This window comes from Bombyx mandarina, chromosome 06 (assembly GCF_030267445.1).
Source record: "Bombyx mandarina strain Sakado chromosome 06, ASM3026744v2".
Classification (NCBI taxonomy): Eukaryota; Metazoa; Arthropoda; class Insecta; order Lepidoptera; family Bombycidae; genus Bombyx; species Bombyx mandarina.
This window is the reverse complement of record NC_143213.1, coordinates 993,610-1,020,925: the sequence shown is the minus strand read 5'-3', so window position 1 is coordinate 1,020,925 and position 27,316 is coordinate 993,610. Positions and strand designations below refer to the sequence as shown.

Sequence of the window (27,316 nt, the reverse complement as noted above, 5' to 3'; positions counted from 1 at the left end):
TTCTGTTTGACGAAGCCTTAAAAGCGAATTATATATATAGGGTGTTCTGAAATCGTTCTCGAAAAGAGAGACAGTGCTGAAGATCCTCGACCAAGAAATAGTTATTTGTGCAATAAGAAAACAAAGTTGTTTTTTGTTTCGAGTGCTGATTTTGAGTCCCGGGCAAGCGAAACATTCTATGATGGATTCACGAGCGTAGAGAGTTATTCAAAGTTAGAATAGCGTTGTGAGGGACTCAACAGCACGAGATGCAAAAAACTTTTGCTCTCGTGTAGCACACATAACTTTTCATCTCAGCAGTGAGAACGCATATTACTTAGGAGACATAGAAATGAACTGGAATAGATTGAAATAACTATTAAAAAAAACGTAATGATTTTATTACAAACTAGCGACCCGCCCTCGCTTCGCTTCGGAAACATTAAAACACACATGAAACAAAAAAAAAAAAAAAAAAGTAGCCTATGTTCATCAGGGACAATGTCGGCTTCTAATGGAAAAAGAATTTTTCAAATCGGTCCAGTAGTTTCGGAGCCTATTCGAAACAAACAAACAAACAAATCTTTCCTCTTTATAATATTAGTATAGATATCTTTGAATTTTTGGGTATTACGCGTTTCCGAACGTGTTTTCTTTGAGGTCGAATTCCAAAATCGAATTTCGGTGGGGTTTGTTTTTTTCACTCGCTTTTGTATATGCACGTGAGCACAGTAAAATTCGAATGTTTCAAATTTATGGCTGAACAATGTCAATTCGTGGCGCTGAAGATTGAAAAATTAAAAAGCTACTTTGACCCACGCTGGAATCAAAATCGCGTTTTGTTCACTGTTATCTCGCAGCAAAAGCGGCATGTTTCAGCTGCTGAGGTGAAAATATTAAATTCGCAGATTGCTTAAATACCAATGAAGGGTCGGTTCATCCGTTTGTCGTCTATTCTATGTACATATAAGAACGTTCAATTCGTTCCTTGTGGTCTGGTTCGTGTCTGTCTTTTAGGAAGGCATTAAAAGTACCCTGCCGCTAGTCACGTCCGCCCTCGTTCCATTTCTTTCTTTTGTTTCTTTTCTAATTCTTGTCAAGTTTCTGTCTTAGTCTATGTCTAGTCTTTGTAGGTCTTATGTCCTGTCAAAGAGGTTGCACGCCACGACAACCACCATTTTTGATGAACTATTTTGATTTTACGGTGTATTTACCCCGAGTATATACGGGAGTTATCTGCGTCTTAACTTCAAGTTCTAAAGTGGATCACTAATTTGGAATTTACTAAAACGACAACTGTTTATTGCTTTAGCGTTTTGTATCAGTTTCGTTTAGGCTTGTTTTCTATTCCTGTTTCTACTTCGAAAGCGGCCGCGTCACTCCCTGTATGTGAGTGAGTGGACTCACGCAAACTTTACTGGTAGTAGAACCTCTTCTGAGTCCACACAGGTGCCACCACCCTGCCTATCTCTGCCGTGGAGCAGTAATGCGTTTCGGTTTCAAGGGTGGGGCAGCCATTGTAACTATACTGAGACCTTAGAACTCATATCTAAAGGTGTGCGGCGGTATTTACGTTGTAGTTGTCTATGTACTCCAGTAACCACTTAACTAACACCAGGTGGACTGTGAGCTCATCGACCCATCTAAGCTATAAAAAATTTAAAAAACTGAAATATGCATCGGCGTAAAAGTGGTATTAACAGTTTTGATATTATAGACCATCTAAAATAAATTTTAAATAAAAGTATCGTAGCCCAACTCTGATTAAGTGTACTTTTTTTTATTAAATACAAATTTAGTCAAATTCTGGCTTACTTATGTGCAAAAAAGATATGAAATGAATAAGTTACGACTTGCTTTTTGTGTAATCTGTGAGCTCCGATAAGCACTTAACGTTATCCGAAAGGAGTGCTTGTCAGCATGCAGCGACAAACAAACATAATTACACTCACATCGTCTTAGTTTTTATGCAATATTTTTTTCACAAAACTAAAATTTTGTTCACACAAGTTTCAAAAATATTTTGACAGTCTAAAACTTCATGTCAGTCGCTCTATTTATTCACGTCAGCTATGAAATAAAAAATAGCCAATAGACTTAATTATTATTTCAGAGATATTAAAAAAATATATATGTTCTTCATTATATATCATAAACATGTTTTAATGGGACACTTATTACATACGTCTGTGGAATATACAATACGTACATTGATTTATGGAACCAATATAATTTGATTTATTTATTATCACTACAAAACACATTTTCTTACCGATAAACCATAAATACAGATAAAGTAGGTAATTAAATCTCTTTGCGCTTATTTTATTCCGAACGATTCTTAAATTGTTTCTAATTAGTGTCAAAATTATAATGTTCTTAGAGTTTTAGAGATTATATAACTTTCTGTCTCTATAACCATAGATTATACACTTAATATATTTGAGATTTATATCTTTGCATAATATTGGTAGTGAGGAGTTTTCTCATGATGGAAAGTACATGTTTCAATCGATAAATGATCGCTATGTTTATAGAATTAATTTATAGAATCAAATGGAGATAGGAATGGAGGTATAGTTTTGAATGTTCTTTATATTTTTAATATTATGTTAGTGCAAAAACTAACGCACAATGCATAACAATGCAAATTAATGTTTCACGTCTATATATATAAAACTGAATTGCTGTTCGTTAGTCTCGCTAAAACTCGAGAACGGCTGAACCGATTTGGCTAATTTTGGTCTTGAATTATTTGTGGAAGTCCAGAGAAGGTTTAAAAGGTAGATAAATATGAAAATGCTCGGAATTAAATAAAAATAACAATTTTGTTTTTCATTTGATGTGTCCCCCGTCGGACGGATTCCTTTTGTTTGTTTTAAGTTTATTTTAAACAAAGTTTAGGTCTTTTATTTATCGATTGAGGCACTACGAAGTCTGCCGGGTCAGCTAGTAATACATATAAAAATGATGTTTTCGTTGTAACAATATTTATGACAAGATTAAGTGAAATGAAGAATATGAGTTTAGTTAGTGTCAAAGTCTAGGTGTAATTCATACAGTAAATATGAAATTATAATTTAAAAAAAACTATTTTACATGTAGACGTTTTTCTCATAGATGAAGATGAAGAACTATGTCTCAATTACATTGTCTACGGCCTTAGCGGGAGCGAATGATTCAATCACTCAAGAAATAAGCAAAACATACAATTATTTACTATTACAAAACATCTAAAACGTGCCATTTCTTATGACTATAGATTAGAACGTAAGATACCTTAACCCTCCCTGGGCCTGAGCCCTTGCTCGTCCACCGATCCTGGTGAAACTGGAAAGGCCTCCGGGCTACCAGTAATCCCTCAAAGATAAAAAAAACTTAAACCCTTACGCGGAACAATGCTACTGTTAGGGGCATACGACAGTATGATCTGCTTTTAAAGAAATGGAATATCTATGACTCGCGAACGTCTAAGGAATCTTTATAAAAATCATATTTTTCTTGAAAATATGTGCATTTTCAGCACAGTCACTGTAGAAGTAACTATTCTTTGGCCGATAAGCAACACAGCGCCATGAATAATCAATTGCTTGGCTCAGTTGTACTCACGGCCTCGTCAAAAATCGAGTCACTCAAAGAACTTTCTAGTAAACCATACTATTATAATTAACAATATTTGTGTATAATTTTTAAAATTCCACACATCGTATCGTCGTAAATAAAATGTCCTATTATTTTAATGCTCATCTTATAATTTTCAGCATTTTGAATGTTTTTGTTTTATGATAAACGTGGTCTCATGTCCTCAGAGACGGAGGGTCTAAGCAGCGGTTGTGAAGCGGGCGGCGTCAAAGAAGAAATCGCCCGTGATTATGCAGCTCTGCAGTCTAGACTGTGCAGGGAATTCTCGGACAGACGCGATAAGTTGCACGCCGGTGTGTAGTTCTTCTAATATTTAATAGGCAGCATCTCTGACAGAATGCAATCGACACAGTAATTAATCCTGCTATATATTCGGATAATTCATCTCTCTCAACACGTAAAACTTAAGCCGATCTTCGTTGTTAGCAGTATGGAGAGTTGAAGTAAGGAGGACCATCTGAGTGTATTAAAAATTGTCCGCTAAAAGTGAGCGAATTAAGGTAGCGCCATAGTAGCAAGAGGAAATATTTTAAAAACAGCTAAGCTATTACAGTAGGATATTAAATTAAGAAGGAATTAAACACCTCCTTCATAAATGGTAATAAAAGTAGATAGTTGATTTTAAATACTGCATATGTTGTAACTACACAAATCACGTAAAATATAAACATTTTCAACTCAGCACACTTGATTCTATTTAAAATTTCTATATTCGTATAAATTCCATATTCCACACTAGGATTATTTCGGTGAGTTTTTCAACAATAACTTGCTGTTTACAGGTGGATACTTTTTCGCCTTGTCCATAGGGGACAAGATGGTCCTTCGTCCTTCTACCTTCCATAGTTAGGAGTAATTTTTCCCTTGCTATGTTTTCCAAAGAAAATAATACTCCTACGATATTTCCAGCATCTCGTCCTGTAGCAACTGAAGAGCAGCTATCAGCCGATTTCCGAAAGAAACTGGTTGAATGGCAGCTGAAGACAGGAGCAGTAAAGCAACCCCTACCAGTGCCGGCGAGGCAAGATTTGAGCGAAGACTTTTTGAAGAGATACGGTATTTTATTATTGAAAATTTCACAGATGAACTTCCAATGCATTTATTGATTTTTTTTTATTGCTTAGGGAGGTGGACGAGCTCACAGCCCACCTGGTGTTAAGTGGTTACTGGAGCCCATAGACATCTAAAACGTAAATGCGCCACCCACCTTGAGATATGAGTTCTAAGGTCTCAAGTATAGTTACGAATTACTAGCTGTACCCGTCAGCTTCGCTGGGAATTTAAAATTAACATTATTATTTCTCACCACCAGAAAGATTCTCATCATTAACGCCCCCGCAACTGGTGCAGGGAGTCCAACACTCATATAAATATTAGCCTATCCAATATATATTATAAGTACATGTATTTTCTACATGGATACCAAGTTTCAAGTCAATCGGACCCATAGTTCAGTAATTATAACGGAACATCCGTAAAAACCACTGTAGATTTATATATTAGTATAAATTTAGAAGCACGCCCATATTTTGCAAGAAATCCACCTAATATTTAACAATTGTCCAAATTCACATAAGAATATTCCGAACTATATATATATCTCGAAGCAAAAGATAGTTTCGCAAGTCGTATCAAGATGTAAAAACGATATGAAAATTTAAACTTTATTTAATGTATTTATATATGTATACTTTATTTATCCTGATTTTACTCATATGAGTTAATAAATAATTGGTTAAGCATATCGACGCTTGAAAGGCAAACGTGACTAAGCGACAATGCATGAACTTTACAGTAGACTAATTTAAAGTTGAAATACCTGAAAAAAAATCTATTTTAACGAATCTAGCTGTAGGATTGAAATGATTTTAATAGACCTAGAAATATATTTTTTGCGCATCGAATATGGTTATTGCCTATCATTTATGTACAAAGCAGTATTGTCGCTTAGTCACGTTTGCCTTTCAAGCGTCGATATGCTTAGAATGACAGTAGAACGTATAACCTACAGATGCATGGGAACGCATGAAAGAAACCAACACAGTTCCAACTTGGGAAAAAGTGGCGAAACCTGATGAAGTCCTCGTACAAACATCGACGGGACTTTTTAAGTTTCAAGGTAATTTAACAATCTTAAATTAACAAGGAATCGACATTTATTGTAAGCCTGCACGAGTTGGTACCACCGTCCTGCCTCTTTCTGCAGCAATGCGTTTTACGTTCCGATGCGTTTCGGTTTGAAGGGTGGGGCAGCCATTGTAACTATACTTGAGACCTCAGAACTTATATCTCAAGGTGGGTGGCGCATTTACGTTGTAGATGTCTATGGGCTCCAGTAACCACTTAACACCAGGTGGGCTGTGAGCTCGTCCATACATCAAAGCAATTAAAAAAAAAAAAAAGATTTCAAGAATCGGAATTTTAATTTAGACTTACACCTCATATCTCAGAATAAATGGTGGCATTAGCTAGGCGATACCTATGAGCTTCCATTACCATTTAATACTACTTTGAGCTGTGGTCATTCCCTCATCAAAACAGTTACTAGAAAGGTAAACGGTAATGTAAAAAGGAACACATGATACCACTGGATCGTAAGTACGATTTACATCTTCCTATTGGACTTCAATTGAAACTCAACCGTCCGTTCCGAAAAGTACCACAGCCTTAAGAGCTCGGCGTATACAATAAATCAGCGGGATACTTTATTTTGTCTCACGCCAGAAAGAAATCGAGCGAGTTGCTAAGTACCACCACTAAAGACATCACAGAGTAGTACCTTTTACTGATTGCCTATAGGTACGTAACGATCTAACCATAAGATCCTATTTCTTTCAAATTCCTTGCCCAATTAAAAGTAAAAGAAGAATCTAAAGGATATTGTAATGAATGTCACTTGTTATCTTTTACCATTTTTCATGTTTTTGTGTGCACATGACCAAAATAAATATGTGACTTTCAGGTATATCCCGGTCATTCACACGCAAGCTCCACGAGTGGGAGAAGTCTCGAGGGATAGCCCCTGAGGCTTCCACGTCCGCGCTCCTGAAGGCCGCCAAGGAAAGGAGCAAGGTACCGCAGGCGCCCCTCACGCGCACCCAGTCTGACGGCAGCGTGGCCCCCGCGCCCATGGGCCTCGCCCGCCGCCAGGGCTCCAGCCTCAGCGTCAACGATGCTGATAACTTTGATTCGGAGTACGAGAGAGACCATTCAGTGAGTTTCTTTATAACACAACTAGCGGCCCGCTCTGCTAGGGGTCTTTAACAAAAAATTTAATGACGTTGTTTTATTTTTTTTAATAAAAGAACACTTATTGCGGTGTAACTTTAATATTTAGACATATGCTGTCGCGATACTTTTCGTAGATAATAATGTGTTCAACAAAGCCGTAGTACTTTATTTTATTCTATCATCAATAGTTTTCGCAGGGCACGCGATGGAAAGAATGTTTTAGATAATTTTTTTACACCTTGGGTTACATTATTGAAGTTTTAATAAGGATCCCTAATTTTTTTCAAAAAAGATTATAGCCTATGTTACTCGCGAATAGTGTAGCTTCCAAACAGTGAAAGAATTTTTCAAATCAATTCAGTAGTTTCGGAGCCTATTCAATACAAACAAACAAACAAATATTTCCTCTTTATAATATTAGTATAGATAAAGTTATTCTGAGAGCAGGAGGCGCCTTTCAATCAACAAAACAAAAAGACAAAACCATAAAAGTTAGCCCAAATTTTTAAGCAGTTGAAACAGCGTCCCTATCGGCAAATGTAGGCAAACGTTCCAACTCCACACAAATTCGAGTTAACTTTTACGCGATCGAGAACTCTCACTAATCACACAGAACAATATTTCCTTCCAAACAAGTTAAATTAGCAATAGTAGCTTTTCATTCATCCTTCAGCATTCTCAATGGCTCCGCCTATATACCAACTAATACCAAGACTGTCTTACAGCTTTAAAGATCAAGATGTGAAGTTAGAAACAAACGATATTATATCGAATTTAAGGTTGTTACCATGATTTATTGGTGCCAAAAATTAAATCGTAGTAAACATGAACATGCGATTGAATGGATAAGACCTTCTCGGCGCTATCAACCCTGAGCTACCGTAGTTTTTTTTTTTTATTGTCCTTGTAGGCAGACGAACATACGGCCCACCTGATGGTGAGCGGTTACCGTCGCCCATGGACTTCAGCAATGCCAGAGGCAGAGTCAAGCCTCTACCTACCGCTAATACTCTCCACAAAAGTTACTATTGACAATATAAAGGAAGTTACTATTGACCAATATTAATCCAACAACCAGCTTGATGGAGGCGAAGACTGCGAGAGTCCAAACTCTCGAGGCGCCGTTATATTCGAAGTGGAAGATGAAGAAGTATGCACAGCAGCGCCGCTTGTAGCGGTGTCTCCTTGTCACACTCCTCAAAAGCCAGTTTATACCTACGGCCAGGCCGAGGCCAGGTTACTCTGCGAGACCAGTTCAGCTGTGACCGGAACAGCGGTGTTGCAGCCTAACGGAGCTGGTGAGATATATCATTCGATCGATTATTTTAGACATTGAGAGCAGACCCGCAAAATTATAATTTGCGTAATTACTGGTGGTAGAACCTCTTGTGAGTCCGCGCGGGTAGGTACCACCGCTCTGCCTATTTCTGCCGTGAAGCAGTAATGCGTTTCGGTTTGAAAGGTAGGGCAACCGTTGTAACTATACTGAGACCTTAGAACTTATATCTCAAGGTGGGTGGCGCATTTACGTTGTAGATGTCTATGGGCTCCAGTATCCACTTAACACCAGGTGGGCTGTGATCTCGTCCACCCATCTAAGCAATAAAAACAAATAAAAAAAAGTGTTGGTGTAATAGTTCATTGTCCTTCGTGATCGTAGGAAAAAGATTTGGGGCAAAAAAAACTTTATTACCTATTATATTTTATTACTTATTTATTATTATTAGAGTGGAGACCTCTTACTAAACGTCGTAACGTGGGCAGACAACCAAAGAGGTGGACCGAGGACCTGATCATAGTGGCTGATAATGACTGGATGCGGAAGGCAAGAGATCAAAAAGAATGTGGTTCATTCGAAGAGACCTACACTCAGCATTGGGTGGACACGGGTCGAAGAAGACTTATTTTTCTGAACGAGCTCACGGTTCGTCTGGTGTTAAGCGGTTACTGAAGCCCATAGACATCAACAACGTAATCGTCAATGCGTCAATTGCGGTATTAGTTCTATATCTAAAACTTTATTTTACTTATTTTCAAACCGAAACACATTGCTGTTTTACGGCTGCAATAGGTCCCTACCCGTGCGGGCTCTCAAGATGCCCTAACACGAGTAACTAAGGAATTTCACAATGTTATTCTTCCAACGTAAGCATTTCATTGGAAACGTTGGTAGTTGCCTGCAGGATTCGAAAACCCACATAGTCGCATCCCTAAATATGAATGCACCGGTCATCTTATCCTTTAGACCACGACGACTCCATTGTCTCTAATTTTAGCCACTCAGATTTTCATAATGGCATTACAATCATGTACTCGTACATGTAGTAATGTATTTAATAACCATAATTCACAATGATCCTTATGGCTCAAAGACACCCAAAGAGCAATACAAGCCTCTTCAAATATGTTTCTATAAAGAAGACGATAAGATATTTCATTGTTTAACAGTTGTCCTTTCAACAAGAGGCGGGAAATCAAAAGAAACTGGAACTACTCCTAAAAGCACACGAGAACAGGTAACATAAAAATTAATATTTCTTAAAACAAAACGCATTATAAAACAATACAGTAAATGCTGTTTCAGAGTAAAAATTCAGAGAGAAAAAAAACATTCGTAAGACAACCGAGCATAGAGGAAGACGCAAAGTTCATAATGAAAACAATCGAAGAGGTTAAAATGGGATCGAGTCGATTCAAAGAAACTACGATAATTGAGGATGCATCTAAAGATGAAACCGATAGCAAAGAATCTCCTCCATCAACCAGTAAAAACATCGAAAAAGTGACTAAAACGAAATCGAAAGGATCTAGAGAGAGCATAACAGAACTTGCAGAGCGCAAGGAAGCCGACAAAACGAACGGAAAGAAGAAGAATAAGTGTAGAGTGAGATTGGAAAGGCAACAGTCGAAACCTTCGGAGAGCGACACTGAACCAGAGGTGGATACGGTCACGGTGGAAATACCGCGGAGACGAAAACGGCCCAGACGCACCTCGGAGAAACCAAGGACGCCGCCCGCCTCGCTCCACTCCGATTCAGAAGGCGATGTAAGTACAACACATTCCTAACGTTAGGGCAGAGAAGGCGAGACGACGTAGAAGACGATACGTAGGTAATGTCAAAATGTTTGTAATGTGATGTAATATGTTTGTGCGGAACAAATAAATTTATAATTTTTTGCACGTTAGTCCAAAAATTGTTATGCACTTATTTAAAACTTGGCGTAACTAGATATTACTTTACAAGCGGCGCGCCCGCGACGCACCACTGGCAGGGTCGCCATGTGATGTGTGGGCTATCTAAATGAAACGAGTGCTTTGGTCGACGATCGTTTATTGACTGACTTACTAATTACTTAATACAAAATACAATGGTTATACCTATACTACAACTAAAGTAACGTGTTGTTGCACACTACACTTCTGTGTGCTTAGTGTGAGTTTTTTAATGTTCTCGATAGCTTAAAAGTTAACTCGATTTTGTATAGAGTTGGAACGTTTGCCTACGTTTGTCACTATGGGCCGCTGTTCCAACTGTATACAAATTTGAGTTAACTTTTACGCTATCGAGAACGTTAAAAAACTCGCACTAAGCACACTAGTTTCTAGGAGTCTCAACTAAAATTAATTTGGATTTTGTCATTTCAAAACTTGAATGGGTTTACCCGACGACGTATTAAGCCTGATTAAACTGTGTGAATTTATAGTAGTTATAAACTCCCTACAGGTTTTCGTGCTTAAATTCAAAGCGCCAGAGCCGAGAGAAGGTACACCGGAAGTAATAGTGAAGACCACACGAAAAATATTTTCGCCGGTCGTTAGAAGCGGCGAGTCCGTCCCCAGGGCGGTGATACCCGTCAACGTTGAGGACTTGGACAACGTGAGAACGGTCGAACACCGACATTACCCCGAAACAAAGAAACAATTTACTGAGAAAATAGGAAAGAAAGAAAAGACACGTTCCAAGAGTTCTGGTGATCTTCTGGATAACGAGGAGCAGAAAAAAAGGAGTCGACCGCCTCTTCCGCTGTCCCCGTCGTCACAGAGGAAACCTCAACTCAAAGAAACAGCTCCATCGATCCGCATCATGATACAAAGATACAATAAGAAAATTAACGAAGAAGGTACTCTTTCCGACTACATTAAAATCAAAGAATTTGTGTTAGTTTGCATGTCCATAAATATCTCCTTCACATTTAAACGTTTAAGGTTTGTTTCTGTTTTTCTTTAACTTCTTCAAATTAAACAGTTCGTTATGAAATCCTAATAATTGCGAAGATTTCTCTAAAACTTGTAAGTAAATATCATCACTCCAAACAGAAGGGGGTCGTTCTGAATGTCGATAATTCCATTCGGTTGAAACCACCTGGTCTACGGAGGGAATTCGATTCTTGTGTGTTCCCACTTACTATCACGCCGCTCGCCACTGGAGCAGAGTTTCTACATACTACCTAGAACCACTGCCTTTATCCACCGTGCATTTTCGTACCGGATTGAAGCCGGATGCTTTGGAAATTGGAATGAACTCCCTCTAGAGTGTTTCATGAGCACTATGCCCTTTTCCAAACGAGGCTTGCGTAAAGTACTTCGCGGTATAAAGTCACTTGGCCCCCGGAGATTGATGACATCCATGATGGTAAACACTCAGCATCAAGTGGACCATACGCTCATCTGCTTAAAGTGCAAAATACTATAAATAAAAAACCATATTATTTTTATTTTAACTATATCTACAGGTCCACCTTCAGGAAACAGCAGTGGGGCTTCGTCTCCAGCATGGAGGTCTCCTTCTGCCGAAAGAAAAAGACCTCCGGACATGCCGGTCGGAGTTAACATCAGGTACTTTAGTAAATATAGTTAATTAATAAATAAATAAATAAAACATAGTCGAATTGAGAACCTCCTCCTTTTTTGAAGTCGGTTAAAAAATAGATTACAAATGTTGGACGTCCACCACCAAATAGACGTTCATTACAAGCGAATCAACGCTGGGGAATTGTTTTTCGAGCCCAGTCGAGTGGGGTAGCGGACCGGGTTATGTCAGATTCCGGCTCCTCCAGAAAGGAAGAGGGAGACAAGGAGGACCAAGGAAAAGCAATGAATTACAAGTGAATCCTCGATAAATCCACAAACACATCGCTCGTTTAATCTCCCCTCTTTTCTAATTTTGCATAGTACGTTTACACATATTATTTTTACAGAAACAACCCCTTCTTAGAAAGAGAAGTGCAGAAATCCGCAAGCGCCTGTCAGCTGTCGCGGCGAGACCAGACATCCGCCGAGAGCCGACTGGCTCCCACGCCGTCCGCCGTCGATGGAGTACTGAAGTCCTACAGTGCTAACGCCTTACACCCCGAGCAGACCGGGGACGACACCAAACCGCCGAAGAAAATGGAAGACAGTCAGGAAACAATCAAGGGGGCGGCAAGCACCGACACCATTGTACCGGACCGCACTAGGAACTTACCCTCTTCGAAATATTCTGATGTGCAATCTCTGCCGGCTCTAAGGCAAATGTCAGATACCAATCCTCCTAACATAACCAAGCTCGCTTCATCCCCGAGCTTCGGACGATCTATATCGACCGTTGACCCGCCGTCGCAGTACGACCACGACAACAGCATGGTCCTGTCCGAGAGAGCGGCCAGGATCAAGGCTGCCAGAGAACGATTCTTATCGTCCACTTTGCCGATGAGGCGCGAGGGGACCAGTTCTGCCAATGATTTGAGACCTGGCGATAGGTAAGACCATCTAATACTACTTGTCTCTTTTCGTAGTTTACTGGTCTATTTCTATCATCCGGCCTATTTCTGCCGATAAACAGTTAAACGAAGGGTCCAACAGGACTGTGGAACCTACCCGTGCGGACTTACAACCTACCCCAATAAAATCAAAAATTAATCTGGCAATGTACAACATCTGGTAAGAACCGAATGCCGTGGACCATATCTAAAAATAAACTTAGGGAAGAAGCTGTTAACTGTATTGAAAAAATATTTATTCTACTCTTGAAACCAAAACGCATGAATATTTTTTTCCCTACCTATGTTGATAACCTTGGAGGCTATTTCAACTTTACCCTAGCGTATAGGTGAACTCTCAGGGGTCAAACCGGAAGTGTTGCTAACACTGGCCCTAGCAAGAGCAGTGCTTCGCAGAATCTACCACTGGATCGGAAATGCGACTCACTGAGAAGACCGGCAAGAAACTCAGTGGGGTTAAGGCATGAACGATGGCTATACAGAAGTAATAGGCCGATTGTACTGACTAATGTCTGTATGACTCACGTATATAAGTTTTATTGCCCTTGTAGGCAGATGAGAATACGGCCTGCCTGATGGTGAGTGGTTACTCTCGCCCATGGACGTCAGCAATGCCAGGTGCAGAGCGAAGCCGTTGCCAATCGTAAAATATAGTAAAATGAGTATCTATTTTAGTCTCTGATTTTCATAGTACAGGGAATTCTAGTCTAGGGCCAGATGATCGCGTGTAAGTTGTCCGAGATTATTACGGCTATACCAGTTCCACACCACACCATACCATTTGCGAATATTTATGAAATAAGTTAATTAATTAACAAACTCCAATTAGGTCAAGCAGAATGAGCTGCGAGAGTAATGTAGCAGAATCTCAAGGTTCCGGCTCCCAGGAGTCTTCGGGACTCGGCAGGAGTGCCTCCACGGGGATGGTGAACGTTGACCGAGAGGCATGGCACAGAGTGGCCGGAGGTACGTCACCAGACCACAGCGCTAACATCTGTTAAATTACCTCACGAAAATCTGTAATGTTCGTTCGCTTATATGAACTGGCAAGTTCATAGTCGACCTGATGTCAAGTGGTATAGAGCCCACAGTGGAGCTGGTTACCGAGAGACATTCGACCGAAGCCTTTGTTGCTCAATTTTTTTAAATCCTGTAGAAGAAATTTTCTGCGATTTGAGTTTTATATTCTGTGTGCTTAGTGCGAGTTTTTTAACATTGTCAGATTTGTTGTCATGGAATTGGAACAGCTTCCCTTCGTTTGCCGCTAGGGGTGCTGTTCCAACTCCATACAAATTTGAGTTAACTTTTACGCTATCGAAAAGTTAAAAAACTCGCACTGAGCACATTGGGCACCGGTAACACACGTGCGTGGTACAGCAGCCACGCTCGCCAGCTGGGCCAGATGATTATAAAGATCAGCCAGACCGTTATTATTAAATTTTTTTATTGCTTAGTCGGGTGGACGAACTCACAGCCCATAGTCACTGGAGCTTATAGACATCTACAACGTAAATGCGCCATTTGCCATGAGATGTAAGTTCCGAAGTCTCAGTATAGTTACAACGGCTGCCCCACCCTTCAAACCGAAACGCATTACTGATTCACGGCAGAAATAGGCAGGGTGGTGGTACCTACCCGCGCGGACTCACAAGAGGTCCTACTACCAGTAAAATATTTCAGGTGGACCCCGCGAGAGCCGATGCCGGTCGAAGTTCAGCCTGGCGCGGCTGACCGCTAAGCTGCGACGTAAAGACGAAAGCGCCATATCGCGACTTTGTCGACAGAGCTTACTCGTGCAACTCATAAATAAACAATAATCTTAATGTTGTCCAATAACGGTTTTTTTATTAAACCAACTTCAGGCGAGCGATTCGCATCGTTTCTAAATCAAACAGTAGTAGTAGGTAGGGTTGTATATAAATGCATCTGAAGCACCCCATACCGATATTCCAAATACAAAATTAAGGGAGGAAAAGCATATCTTCCTGAAACCCCCAACTTTAAAAGTTTAGAGATAGTTAACGACGGATGGAAGATCTTCCACCGAGCTGGCGATATTACTCGGCAGACCGACAGTCCGATTGTTGTTCGGAACTTGTATATACACAAGCTTATCTTGAAAATGTCGTAAGCGAGATTTAGGCATCTGTCAAATATCTTGCATTGTATGATAGCTACCGCCACAGAATGAACCAAAGAACAGTCTATCGGACTTTTGCGGGCGCGGATTAAAATCAAATCACACAAAAGTAAAAACAACATTGTATTTAAATTTAATTGGTACGAAACAAGTTGGCGCAGGATGTAAAACTTCAGGCTTCATTTGTACGTTCTGCGTCCGTTTTCGCGACCGGCGCTGGGAGAAAATATGCTACCACTATACCACCTGCGGCAAAATAACACATCAGGTCACGTACACTCATCTGATTAATACAGTTGCTCCGGATAATCCAAGTCAAAAAGGCAATTTTAGCTGGTGGTGAGGCATTTGTAAAGTCGCAGGGGAATAGTGACGTATTCCAGCTCGAGGGGGGAAGGGGGGGAGGGGGCTGCTATACAGTTGAAACTTCATGGTAGGCAGTGGCTTGGCTCTTCCCTGGCATTGCTGTCGTCCATGAGCGACGGTGACCACTTACCATCAGGTGGGTCCTTTGCTCGTCTGCCTACAAAGGCAATAAAAAAAAAACAACTTTCAATTGATCTATCTGATCCCAAGCCATACTTCACAGTTCTATAAATAATTCTCCAGTTGGGTATCATAATGATTATATTCTAATACTACTAGGTAATTTTTTTTATTAATTAGGTGGGTGGACGAGCTCACGGCTCACCTGGTGTTAAGTGGTTACTGGAGCCCATAGACATCTACAACGTAAACGCCGCCACCCACATTGAGATATGAGTTCTAAGGTCTCAGTATAGTTACAACGGCTGCCCCACCCTTCAAACCGAAACCCATTACTATAGGCAGGGTATCTACCCGCGCGGACTCACAAGAGGTCCTACCACCAGTAATTACGCAAATTATAATTTTGGGAGTCTGATTTTTATTACACGATGTTATTCCTCCACCATGGAAGTCAATCGTGAACATTTGTGAAGTACGTATTTCATTAGAAAAATTGGTACCCGCCTGCGGGATTCGAACACCGGTGCATCGATACAAATGCATCGGACGTCTTATCCTTTAGGCCAGGTGTTCTCAAACTCATTTTGTCTACTGCCCACTTTGAGAATAAATTATTTTTAGTGCCCCCGTTTTTTCACCTACTTAAAAACCACTATAGCAAGAGCTCAATCAGTGTCTAAGAGTCCTAGATGAAATTACAAATCGCCTCCCAAGCCTCTACAAAAGTTTTCCATTTTTTTTCTGAGTCTCTTACCGCCCCCCTTTAGTCCTGCAGCTCCTGCTGCTTTAGGCCACGACGACTTCATAACCAAACAATTTAAAGCTACGTACAGAACAGATAAGCGCTGAACGCGTAGAATGTGGCGGCGCAGTGCGTCATCACGTACGAACCGATGAAGTTGACCCCCGCCAGGCCGCTGAGTCTGGCCACCATCACGCCCAGGCACGCGGCCATGCCTCTGGAATTGTAGACGTGATCTTCCTCTTGTATGTTCGATGGCAATTGGATGTGACCATCATCACCGAGATCAGATATCAGAGAAGCTACGGTACATTAGTTACCTACCCGAAAACACTCTCTGGCGATCTCTATTGGACTACACTAAAGACCCTTAAAAATTAAACGCAGAGGGGAGTTAAGCTCTAGTTTCTAACTTTTTTTCTGGAATCGTTACGGTACCTTCGGCCATCGCTAGCGCTCATAATTCTTACGATAGATTCATATACAGACGTAATACACAGATTACTTTTAAAGGTTAGAAAATTAGTTTGACAGTTTCTCTGCTGTATGAAGTCATGTTGACCCATCCAGAATTTGGATTTTTAGATAAATTTGGATTTTTGAGAAATAATCATAGACATTCTCCTTATTAAAACTCCCAAATAAAGATGCCGTAGAAAGGTATAGTAGTTACCTGTGAGAAGTCGGGTAGAGCTCAACGTAATAGGAGAACAAGACTCCCATGCACAAGTTAGTCATCATCATCCCGACAAACAGCACCAGACTCGCGTACTCGTCCTGGTTGAGCACGGCGGCCGCGCTGGACACCAGCGGTATCGCCAGGAACGCTATGAGGAGCGCCTTCTTGTGCGCCGCGAACTTGGACACGCACACGGTGATACCAGAGAACAGGAGGCCGTGGAAAATCCCCGAGAACAACGTGCGTTCCTCGAGCGATGAGGTACAGGTCAACTGAAATTCGTCGGGGGTCATAACGGATTCAACACGAGCAATGGTTTACCGACTTCAAAACGTTGGGTGGACGAGTTCACAGCCCACCTGGTGTTCAGTGGTTACTGGAGCCCATAGACATCTACAAAGTAAACGCGCCACCCACCTTGAGAAAAGTTCTAAGGTCTCAGTATAATTACAACGGCTGCCCCACCCTTCAAAACGAAACGCATTACTGCTTCACGGCAGAAATAGGCGGTGTGGTGGTATCTACCCGTGCGGGCTCACAAGAGGTCCTACCACCAGTTTTCCCAGATGTCGCGGTGAAAGGGCTCACAATTGTCAGTCGTTAATATTTTTAATTCAGTCCCAACTTGGGGCAACTTATTGGACAACTTTTTTTTATTTATTTTTCATTGCCCTTGTAGGCAGACGAGCATATGGCCCACCTGATGGTGAATGGTTACCGTCGCCCATGAACCTCAGCAATGCCAGGGTAGGAACCAAGGCGCTGCTAAGCCGTTAAGTACTCTCCACAAGCCAGCCACAAAAATTACCTAGTAGTTTGAAGAAGGACATGTCAAAGCGCTCGGGAAACACCGTGGAGGGGAGCTCATTCCAAAGCCGGATGGTACGTGGCAGAAAAGATCTCTGGAAACGTAGTGTGGTTGAACGCAGTGGCTCCAGGTAGTTTAGATGAACTCTACTCCAGTGGCGGGCGGTGTGATGGTAAAAACGAGATGGTGGTATTATCTCAAACAATTCCTCATAGCACTCCCCATGGACATACGTTACAAAATACAGAATGTCCATGGATATTATTGCTATCTTGTCCACCTGATGGTTGTCTGGAAGAGATCGCTCTTAGCGATAAGACCGCCAATTGTACTTTTTTGTTTTTAATGTATCGCACTGTTTATTTGTTTTTTGGTGTACAATAAAGAATACTCTCTCTCTCTCTCTCTCTCTCGCTATACAGATACTTTAAGGGGGTTTTTACGAGCGCTTTTATAACACTAAAGGTCGGATAAGTCCTGTATTCAGATGGATCATGTCGTATGTAGGAACTCTGGTAACCAGTAACACTAGACCGTCAGTTCGTTTGTCTACTGATCCCAGTACAAGCAAACGCAAATATGATTGCCTTAATTCGCTAAAAGCAATATATCTTCAAGTGACATACAGAATCAACAGGAGTGTTGTGGTACTGCGTGCTGATGATGATCTCACATAAGCTCATGGAGCCGGCGCCGGCCGAGTCCATCCCGTAAGCGAAGGCCTGGACGATGGACGGCATCCACATCACGAGACTGTTGTTGCTGTAACAGTAGAGTCTTTACAGCTCACCAGCTATGTCCCCTTTCTCTCAATCCACTTTGAAGGGGGTTTGTAGTTTTAAAGATTGTCAATTCGAGATAGCAATTAATAAGAGATTAAGGGTATACAAATAAGTACATTTATATTGTTATATTTCTTGAGAGCATGAATCCTTAGACGACAAAAACTAAACGTGTGCCGTTAAACACACGTGTGTGGAACACGTCGTATTTCCCCAGGACAAAGATTTGGTTATGTCACTCTCTCTGGTCCGTAAACTACCAGCCGATTATATTATCCGATGGTAGTTTTTTTTTTTTTTTCCTTACCCATTCGCTGGTAGCCTATGAGGATATTCCAGCTATTGATACGTTAAATCCCGAAGTGGATATGCTGTCGTATTTACCATAGCACATAAACAGTTGCCCGGGTCATGCTAGCCTAGACTTTTTTTTCCTACCTAAGCCGAGAGCCTTGAGAGGCAATTTCAGCGTAACCTTAACTAGTAGGTGAGCTCATGGGGCTTAAACCTGACGATGTTGCTAACACGAACCCTAGCAAGAGCAGTGCTTCGCAGAATCTACCACCGGATCGGAAACTCGACCCACTGAGAAGATCCGGCGAGAAACTGAGTGGGCTGTGTCTGAGGGTTAATTTACTCGTCGAGCCCTTCGTCGCAAGCGACGGGTTCGACGAGAACGATGACCGGTGCTTGTGGTACCTAAAAGCTCCATTAGTGGATCGGGAGGATCCGAAATGATGTGAGCCTAGACGAAAAGTATCCGTTATCCGTAAACCCGCTGACATTTACAATACGAGTACCACAAGTCGGTAACATCCGACGCTGCGTCTCTCAGCTGCTCCTACACGGGTCACTTTGCTGCTAAATACGTACATGCTGTAAATAACGGAGGTCAGAAAGAACAGCTGCACGGTCCGGCGGAGTAGCGGCGGCTTGAACAAAGGGAAGGTCTGGTCCTTCAGGGACTGCAGTAGCGGCTTCCCCTCGCCTTTCCTGCTCGTCTCCTGACTTATATACACGTTCCGTACCTTAGCAATAGATAATTATTATCTCTACATATTTATATAAATGAATTACTGTTCGTTAGTCTCGCTAAAACTCGAGAACGGCTGAACCGATCTGGCTAATTTTGGTCTTGAATTATTTTTGGAAGTCCAGAGAAGGTTTAAAAGGTAGATCAATATGAAAATGCTCGGAATTAAATCAAAATAACATTTTGTTTTTCCTTTGCTGTGTCACGCGTCGGACGGATTTATGTTTATTTTGTACAAAAGTTTAGGTCTTTCATTTATCGATTGCGGCACTACGAAGTCTGCCGGGTCAGCTAGTTATATATAGAAATAATTAACTACGACCAATGTCTTACACTACATCATGACTATACCAGAGGGAAATATAGTTTATCACTGCTTTTGTTGTTATGACTGAAAAGTTTAATTAGATTAATTTAAAATTACAAGGGTTTTAATCGTTAAGTCCTGAAGTGCAGGATCCTACGGGGACAAAAAACCCTATGTAGCGGGCCGTATGCTGGTCTACCTTCGTTAAACTATTAAGGGGGAAACCCCCAAATTTCTGTGAGCCTTTTAAGAACATAAACCTCATCACGGTTTCTGAACTCTGAACGTTTCTATGGTTTCATTTTAACATTACTAGTCTTGTGAGTCCACACGGGTAGGTGCCACCACTCTGCCTATTTCTGCCGTGTAGCAGTAATGCGTTTCGGTTCGAAGGATGAGGCAGCCATTGTACTGTAAAAACTGAGATCTTAGATCTCATGTTTCGAGGTGAGTGGTGGCATTTACATTGTAGATGTCTTTGGACTTGATTAACCACTTAAAACCAGATGGAACGTGATCTTATTCGCTCATCTAAGCAAAAAAAAAACCTCACAAAAAACTTATGAAGCATTTTATAGTATTCACCGGGTATTTGTTTTTGATTACACCATTCTTCATGTAAATCGCTTGAAGACTATTCACTGCTTCGTCCTGCCGCCCGACGCTGATAAAGAACTTGGGACTCTCTATGCACAGCTGCAGGCCAATCGCGCTGATGCCCAGGGGCAGAGCCATAACAATGGTTAGAAGCCTCCACGGGGTAAAGTTCATCAGGCCGATATCAATGGAGAAATTCATATTTAGAATGTAATATCCAGGAACTGTAATGGAAGAGGGGTATTCAAGGAGGGTTGGGTCGTTCGGGGGGTTTAGTAAGGAGGACGATGGGCGATCGGGGGTGTGTTCATTAAACCTATTTTATGATTGAATCTGACTTTTATTATTTTCGTTTTATAATTGTCGAACGTTTCAACTGCGTCATGTTTTTGATGGCCACGACGAAGGACAGTGGTAGCATTATACTAATCAGACTTCGACCTGGCCTCGACCATCTTGAGGATCAGCAGCATTCACGTCATGGTGTCTATGTGCTCTGGTAAGAGAAGTTTGAAGACCAGTTTATCACAAAAAATCAAAACAAACACAATGTTCTACTTCTTGCCCTTATCCCAGATTATCATTTTTTTTCCATTCAGACCTCTTGTGACTCAGACTTCAGATTCACACCCTTCTCTTTTTTTTTTATTTTTTTTTTATTGCCTTTGTAGGCAGACGGGCATACGGCCCACCTGATGGTGAGTGGTTACCGTCGCCCATGGACTTCAGCAATGCCAGGGGCAGAGCCAAGCCGCTGCCTACCACACTTTATTTATCTCTCGCACACTTTATTTATTTATTGCTTCATGTAAAATTTACATTGGCGGACTTAATGCCTAAGGCATTCTCGACCAGTCAACAAAAAGTAGGGCAAAGGATTATTCTCTTTCAAAGTATTATCCTCTTTAATAGCTTATCCTCTTTCACACAGTCCATCGAAGTTTATAACGCTTCCTTCTCACATTACTATCGACACAATCTCAAAATACAACCATTTATCATAAATATCAAAAACTTAGTCAAAAGTTTCCTCTCAACTAAGCATGACTTCAGACTGACGAGTTCAATGACGATACGTTACCGACGTAGGAGAGCAAGAACAACATCAGCACGCTCGTCATCAGCAGCATGTAGAAGTCTCGGACTCTTTGATTGCACGATTCCCCCAGTAACGTATATGTACAAGACTGCGCTGAACTGCAACTTTTGACAAAATATAATAAATAGATACTCCTCAAGAGAAAATTCGCTTAAAACAATCGAAGTCAAAAAAATTTGTATTTTTTTTTTATTGCTTAGATGGGTCGACGAGCTCACAGCCCACCTGGTGTTAAGTGGTTACTGGAGCCCATAGATATCTACAACTGAAATGCGCCACCCACCTAGAGATATAAGTTCTAAGTAAGTATAGTTACAACGGCTGCCCTATCCTTCAGACCGAAACGCATTACTGATTCACGGCAGAAATAGGCAGGGCGGTGGTACCTACCCGCGCGGACTCAGAAGAGTTCCTACCACCAGTAATTACGCAAATTATAATTTTGCGGGTTTGATTTTCATTACACGATGTTATTCCTTCACCGTGGAAGTAAATCGTGAACATTTGTTGAGTACGTATTTCATTAGAAAAAGTGGTATCCGCCTGAGATTCGAACATCGGTGCATAGTTCAACACGAATGCACCGGACGTCTAATCCTTTAGGCCACGACAACTTGTGCATATCATTTATTCTTTGTAGTAATATCCTTAATCATTTTCCTGCCGGACCGCCTTGTCCCTAAGCCTCAAGTTCCTGTGGTTCCTCCAAGCGACTTAAGTTCCGGTGGAAGGAAATCTTTAACATGTACTGCACGGGTAGGCACTACTCCCCTGTCTGTTTATTAGAACTTATCAGAAGTAGTCGAATACTTACAAACTAGTACTGAAAGCTTTTAAGACTGCTAGCATGATCCAGTTAGCGGAGAATGCGCTTAGAGTTGACGCTAGAAAGCTGACCCAAAGCCCGATCAGTAGACTTGCTCTACGACCGTGGGTATCTGACAGATAGCCCCACAGGTAGGATGTCAAAATTGGACCTGGAAATAAGAAGTTTCGGTGGCATGATGGCGAAAGATGGCGTTAGTCTCCATCGACTCCCGAATGTGTACTTAGACTTAGTCTTTCCGTTTAACTAAGCCATACTATTGATAAGAACTATATGTCAGTACTTTAAGTTACAATAGCAACCTTTTAAAGCTTTTTCAAAGATTATCTCTCGTGTACTTTTGACGTTAAGTAATTTTGAGATACCCACCAACAAAAGACATGGACAAGAGTATGTTTTTCTGGTAATGCTCAAGCTGGAAGTCGCATGTGCAACCGGTCACGATGACGGAGAAACCGAATATGTCAATGCCCATCCCTAGGAGCGCCATGCTGAGGACCGCGAGTAGACCTCGGTTGTACCAGCCGTTGCCTGAAAAAAAACACGTTCTTCTATTAGCAGTTTGGCCAGTACCCAGACTACGTCGGAAATAGATACTTCAACCTCTGCGTACCAGGTCCGAGATCCCGCGGTAGGCCCAATAAACGCTGGTTGAATGTGATAAAGCGGATATAGAGGAGAATAACCTCACTCAGAAGAATGCCATAGAATGAGCAAAGTGGAGGAGTTTCAATAGGAAAGCGGACCATGGCCCTAGATTCCTAGACCGAGCAAATGCTAGGAAGAAGAGTTCTGGCATGTTCTAGTATTGCATCATATCGAGTACCATTCCCGCGTGGGTCATGTCGCGACAAGACCTTGACGTTTCGATGATATTGTATAAAATATACCCAATCAAAGAGACCTTAACATGTACTGAAAACAATCTGATGAATCTTTCTTCGCACTGTACAGAAAGGTTGCAAGAAAATTAAATCAGTACATTAAAGCCGCGTAGATAAATATGCTCACAATCCACCTGATCTAAAGTATTAGTAGGAACCTATCGCATCACAGCGCGAAAGCCGCCTACCACCTTGAGGCATGAGGTCGAATTCTCAATTATATTGGATGAGTTATTAAAAGATACGATTTAAATACTTAAATTTCTTTTGCGATTTAGTCTCGCGTTTAATGTTTTCAGAAATAGGTCTACGTTACTGAGCAAATCTGTATTGTACTGTTGTTTTGTGGAGCACGATGTCAATCGCAGGCGAACGTTCCACCCTTTACAACAGGAGACACAACGGCTTTCCGGCCAAAGAGGCAGGATGGAGAATAAAAGAGGTAAGGAGGCGTATAGGGTTAGCCAAAAATGCAATGTCTCAACTGCATAAGATATGGAGAGACCGAAACGTTTCGCGCAAAACAAAACTCAGGTTGGTGAATTCAATGGTTTTCTCCATATTCAATCACGGAGCGGAGACCTCCACACTACAAAAGGGCGACAAAGACCGCATAAAGGCCTTCGAAATGGGGTGTTCGACGAAATTGGTACAGATTCCTTGAACTGCCTTTTGCACCAATGTGTCAATAGTAAAGGAGCTTAATGTTAACACTAGATTCTCCACAGTATGCATTCGTAGAGTATTGGAGTTCTCTGAACACATTTCTCAAAAGGAGGGTCACAATCTTGAATGATTGTCGGTGACGGGCACGATAAGGGGCAAATGTCCCAGAGGACGGAGTTCCACAATCTTGTGGAACTCCGTCCTCTGGTCGGACCAAATTCGGTCTTGTCTGGACATCAAGCTCCACGATGCCCTCCACCATGCCAAGGATAGCAACAGTTGGAGAACAATCGTACAAGAGAGCTTCAGCGGGGGTCACGACCCTCAGTAATGAGGAGAACGACGCAAGGAGGACCTTTATCTATTCAGGCAATACATACTGACAATACTGACCTGCAAGATTAATGGCTTCTTCATAGCTGTAACTCCCTTCGTGTGAGTTACATTCTGGTTCCCAACCATGACTTCTTTCCACGGTACTTACACGTTTCATATCATAATTATCTTCTGTGTTAACGTAACTATTATTCGAAGTCATGTTTACAAAGTACCACTCTCTAAAACGTCGTGTAGCTTTAATTGTATCTATTCCAAAAGAATTATTTTCAGAAGCATTTAGATATGTTTCCAGCAGTTCATCACGAGTCAAACTAGGTATTTCTTTGACGAAAACGAAATGAACTAAACAATTTATTTTCAATAATAACTCAGTCATGCAAATGAACGTCGCTAACTTGTATTGAAAAGGCTGAATAATGGATATTTATACGGACGCTTTGTTGAAAACTACAAGTTAAAAATGTACTCTAAGTCTAGTTCCCAAAATATCATATTTTATATACGAAAGTGGAAACCCAAAGCGGTTTGGCATCTTAGGGGTCAAGATTTGACTCGATTTGACTCGACTCACGTAAGTGATGTTAATGAGATCCATGATTCCTTTTCGGTAAACAACAATGGCCAATACAGTTGTTTTTTTAACAAGTTATATCCCATGGTCTAAAGGCCTTTACAATTTCACCAGGGCAGGAGGGCTTTCGAAGGGAACCTAACAGCTCAAGGGCTACTGCTTGGCGAGTACATCTACTACAAACAGAGAGCTTGCAACACACCCTATCAGCAATTGTGTGTAGAAGAATTCATTAATAATATTCATTCCCTTGAATTATTTTAAGGACTAAGGAACCTGCCCTTCTATGGTTTATGTTGTATCACAAACGTACAACCCATGCACTACGCATTGCTTAAAATTTTCGCGGCTATCTGCGTTATAAACAATATTATTTAACGGGTTTTTACGACGATTTTCATATTTATGGAGTTCCCCAGATTTTAGCAGGAAAAACGAACTACAAAGAGGGTAGGCAGATATCTGCTCTTAGCATCCTACCCGCAGTATTCACTCTACCCGTGATCATGGCGCTTACGACACGCCGAAAGGTCAATAACTTATTACATATGAAAATCGTGGTAAGAACCCGTTAATTAATAATATTTATAAGGCATTTATTGTTATACAATGGTCACGGCTATTTTTTATTCTTGAGTAAACAAACTCCCGCCTAAGTATTTCGAAGCAGCACGACATAATATCCTTTTTTACTTACGAAACTCCTTGGCTTATTTCTAAGTTAATTTCGGATAAATACCACTCAACCGATGTGTACTCAGGTTTATAATTTTTAACAAACTTTGAAGCCGACATCACAGGGTTTTAAAGAGGATCGCTCATTCGCCGTGTCCGTAACAGATCAATACCAGGAAATATCTTGATGGACGTTCGAGTCACCCGATTTTATGGTCGATGTTTCGGTTTAATTTTCCCTGGGCATTTATTACTTTACGCGCTCATTATCCAGTGGTAAATTGCGTGGTTTCGGTGCGAGGTGTCGCAGATTCAACTCTGAGCACGCACCTACCGTGTAGTAGGTACGTTTACGAGGTATCTCAATTGGCAATTGTGAAAAAATGTCGTTCCAACGTAACTTTTATTCGTTTAAAAACTTAATTAGTCTTCTTATCACAAAACGCTGTGCTATATACATAAAAAAACTAAAAACATGTCCTTCGGCTGATGCAGTAAACATGCATGTACTTAACCTAACGTAGCTAAGAGTCCACGGATGACGTCCAAGATGATACATCATTCAACATTTTGTTATAAATAAATCAACCATACAAAGGTATAAATATCCGTTAGAAATCGTAGTAAGCAATTATTAAGAGCTCGCACAAGTCTTATCCATTACCACGCCTAATTCTGCGGCATCTAATCTAAAGGCTGAAATTTCGACCTTACGGTGAGCTGTACTGAGTTCGCGCTGTGATGTCTATGAACACCCGTCACCGCTTAGTATCAGGTGACACGAGAGCTTGTCCCTCAACATCGACATCCCGACCCGAGCCGCCACACAGTTGAGCCTGAATTGACAAGTGAGCGAGACTCCTAAAATTTTAATTAAATAAACTTAGATAAGACAATGCGAGAAAAATACATCAATTATTGTACAAGTACGCTCCACATTCAGAATTTATTTATGGATTTTGTAATAAAACTACATTGATTCGACGCGACGCATGTAGCTCTGACGCGTTCCATGTCTCGGGCGGAGTGCACGGGAATATTATTTGAAGTGAAACTTCTTAAGGCGCGTTGAGAGTCAAATTTAACTCGCGGTAGATTCGTTACGGCTAGAGAGAAAAGATACAGTTTAAGACGAGCGAGAGTGAGTAAACAGACAAAGCGTCTCCCGAACCACTCGACCATGGAGAGAAGGAAAGGACAAAGCGAGCTAGGTCGTTTCTCTTATAAACACCATTTCTTATTACAAGAGAAATTTGATTTAAAAATGAAAAATGAAAAAGCCACAATACTACACAGCGCAAAAGAAGTTTCACTTCTTTCACGTACAGCAAGTTGTACACGCGCCATTTTTTTTATTAAGTATTTTTTGTTGAAAGTATTCTTTATACTATACTAGACTTATTAAATTACCAACATTTTATACCTAGTCAGGTCATAAATTCTGTCACATGTTTAATGTAAAATAATTGAAACAAGTTTATTCATTATGTAACCATTCATATACCAAAATGAACTTAACAAAACATAGATTCTTATGACACTAAAGTTTATTCAAAATGAAAAACGAGGTCCATGTCAATATCGGCGGCTGCCTTAATCAAATATGTCTTGAGTGACTCCAAACTGGGATGAGGCTTTGAGCACGCCTTTTCCTCCAAGTGTTGCCATATCTTGTAATCTAACGGATTCAAATCTGGACTGGAGGAGGGCCAGTCTTCGTGCCGGATGAAGTCGATTTCACGCGCCGCCAGCCAGTCTTGTGTGCTCTTCGCTCTATGAGCTGACGCCGAATCTTATTGGAATACCCAGTGCCTGTTATTGAACATGGTATGAGAAACAGGTTCCACAAGATTCGTCAGGACTGTATTTTGATACACAACTGCATTCGTTTTTACACCTTTCTCACAAAAATGTACCTCTGTTAAGCCCCAATAAGATACTCCCAACCATACCATGAGCGAGGATGGAAAATGACCTCGTTGGACACGCGGAATACGGTTGCTCGCTTCTTCACTACTGTGTGCGTACACCTTATCATTTTGTTTGTTGTAGCTCTCTTCTACGGTA

General features: G+C 41.0%; 2 protein-coding genes across 3 annotated transcripts in view; one reads left to right on the top strand and one right to left on the bottom strand.

The window, feature by feature from the left end:
• LOC114246733 (uncharacterized) overlaps positions 1–14,448 on the top strand; it is a 60,531-nt gene extending 46,083 nt beyond the window's left edge. For both annotated transcript variants that reach the window (XM_089728256.1, XM_028179415.2), the window contains 12 exons: positions 3,789–3,914; positions 4,531–4,677; positions 5,633–5,740; positions 6,584–6,834; positions 7,931–8,150; positions 9,301–9,368; positions 9,437–9,898; positions 10,578–10,974; positions 11,587–11,689; positions 12,052–12,591; positions 13,442–13,578; positions 14,293–14,448. In XM_089728256.1, the coding sequence (XP_089584382.1) occupies positions 3,789–3,914; positions 4,531–4,677; positions 5,633–5,740; positions 6,584–6,834; positions 7,931–8,150; positions 9,301–9,368; positions 9,437–9,898; positions 10,578–10,974; positions 11,587–11,689; positions 12,052–12,591; positions 13,442–13,578; positions 14,293–14,429 (2,696 nt within the window). In that variant the 3' untranslated portion in view covers positions 14,430–14,448. The remainder of the gene's footprint in view (positions 1–3,788; positions 3,915–4,530; positions 4,678–5,632; positions 5,741–6,583; positions 6,835–7,930; positions 8,151–9,300; positions 9,369–9,436; positions 9,899–10,577; positions 10,975–11,586; positions 11,690–12,051; positions 12,592–13,441; positions 13,579–14,292) is intronic.
• A 425-nt stretch (positions 14,449–14,873) lies between these two features.
• LOC114246705 (uncharacterized) lies at positions 14,874–26,732 on the bottom strand. Its single transcript, XM_089728255.1, has 10 exons — positions 24,058–26,732; positions 22,484–22,645; positions 22,103–22,265; positions 21,271–21,392; positions 20,178–20,413; positions 19,126–19,280; positions 18,097–18,232; positions 16,657–16,934; positions 16,073–16,200; positions 14,874–14,998 (listed from the first exon to the last, which is right to left on the bottom strand). The coding sequence occupies exons 1-10, from the start codon at positions 24,377–24,379 to the stop codon at positions 14,925–14,927; spliced, it is 1,776 nt and encodes a 591-aa protein (XP_089584381.1). The 5' UTR covers positions 24,380–26,732; the 3' UTR covers positions 14,874–14,924.
• Between the last annotated feature and the right edge of the window lie 584 nt (positions 26,733–27,316).

Bases quoted from the DNA above. Each gene is read 5' to 3' on its own strand.
- LOC114246705 (XM_089728255.1), bottom strand. From the start codon at position 24,379: ATGACTGAGTTATTATTGAAAATAAATTGTTTAGTTCATTTCGTTTTC. The intron at 19,281-20,177 runs GTGAATACTATA...TCTATTGCTAAG, and splicing joins TAATCAAAAACAAATACCCG to GTACGGAACGTGTATATAAG. The intron at 18,233-19,125 runs GTACGTATTTAG...CTACTGTTACAG, and splicing joins ACCTCCGTTATTTACAGCAT to CAACAACAGTCTCGTGATGT.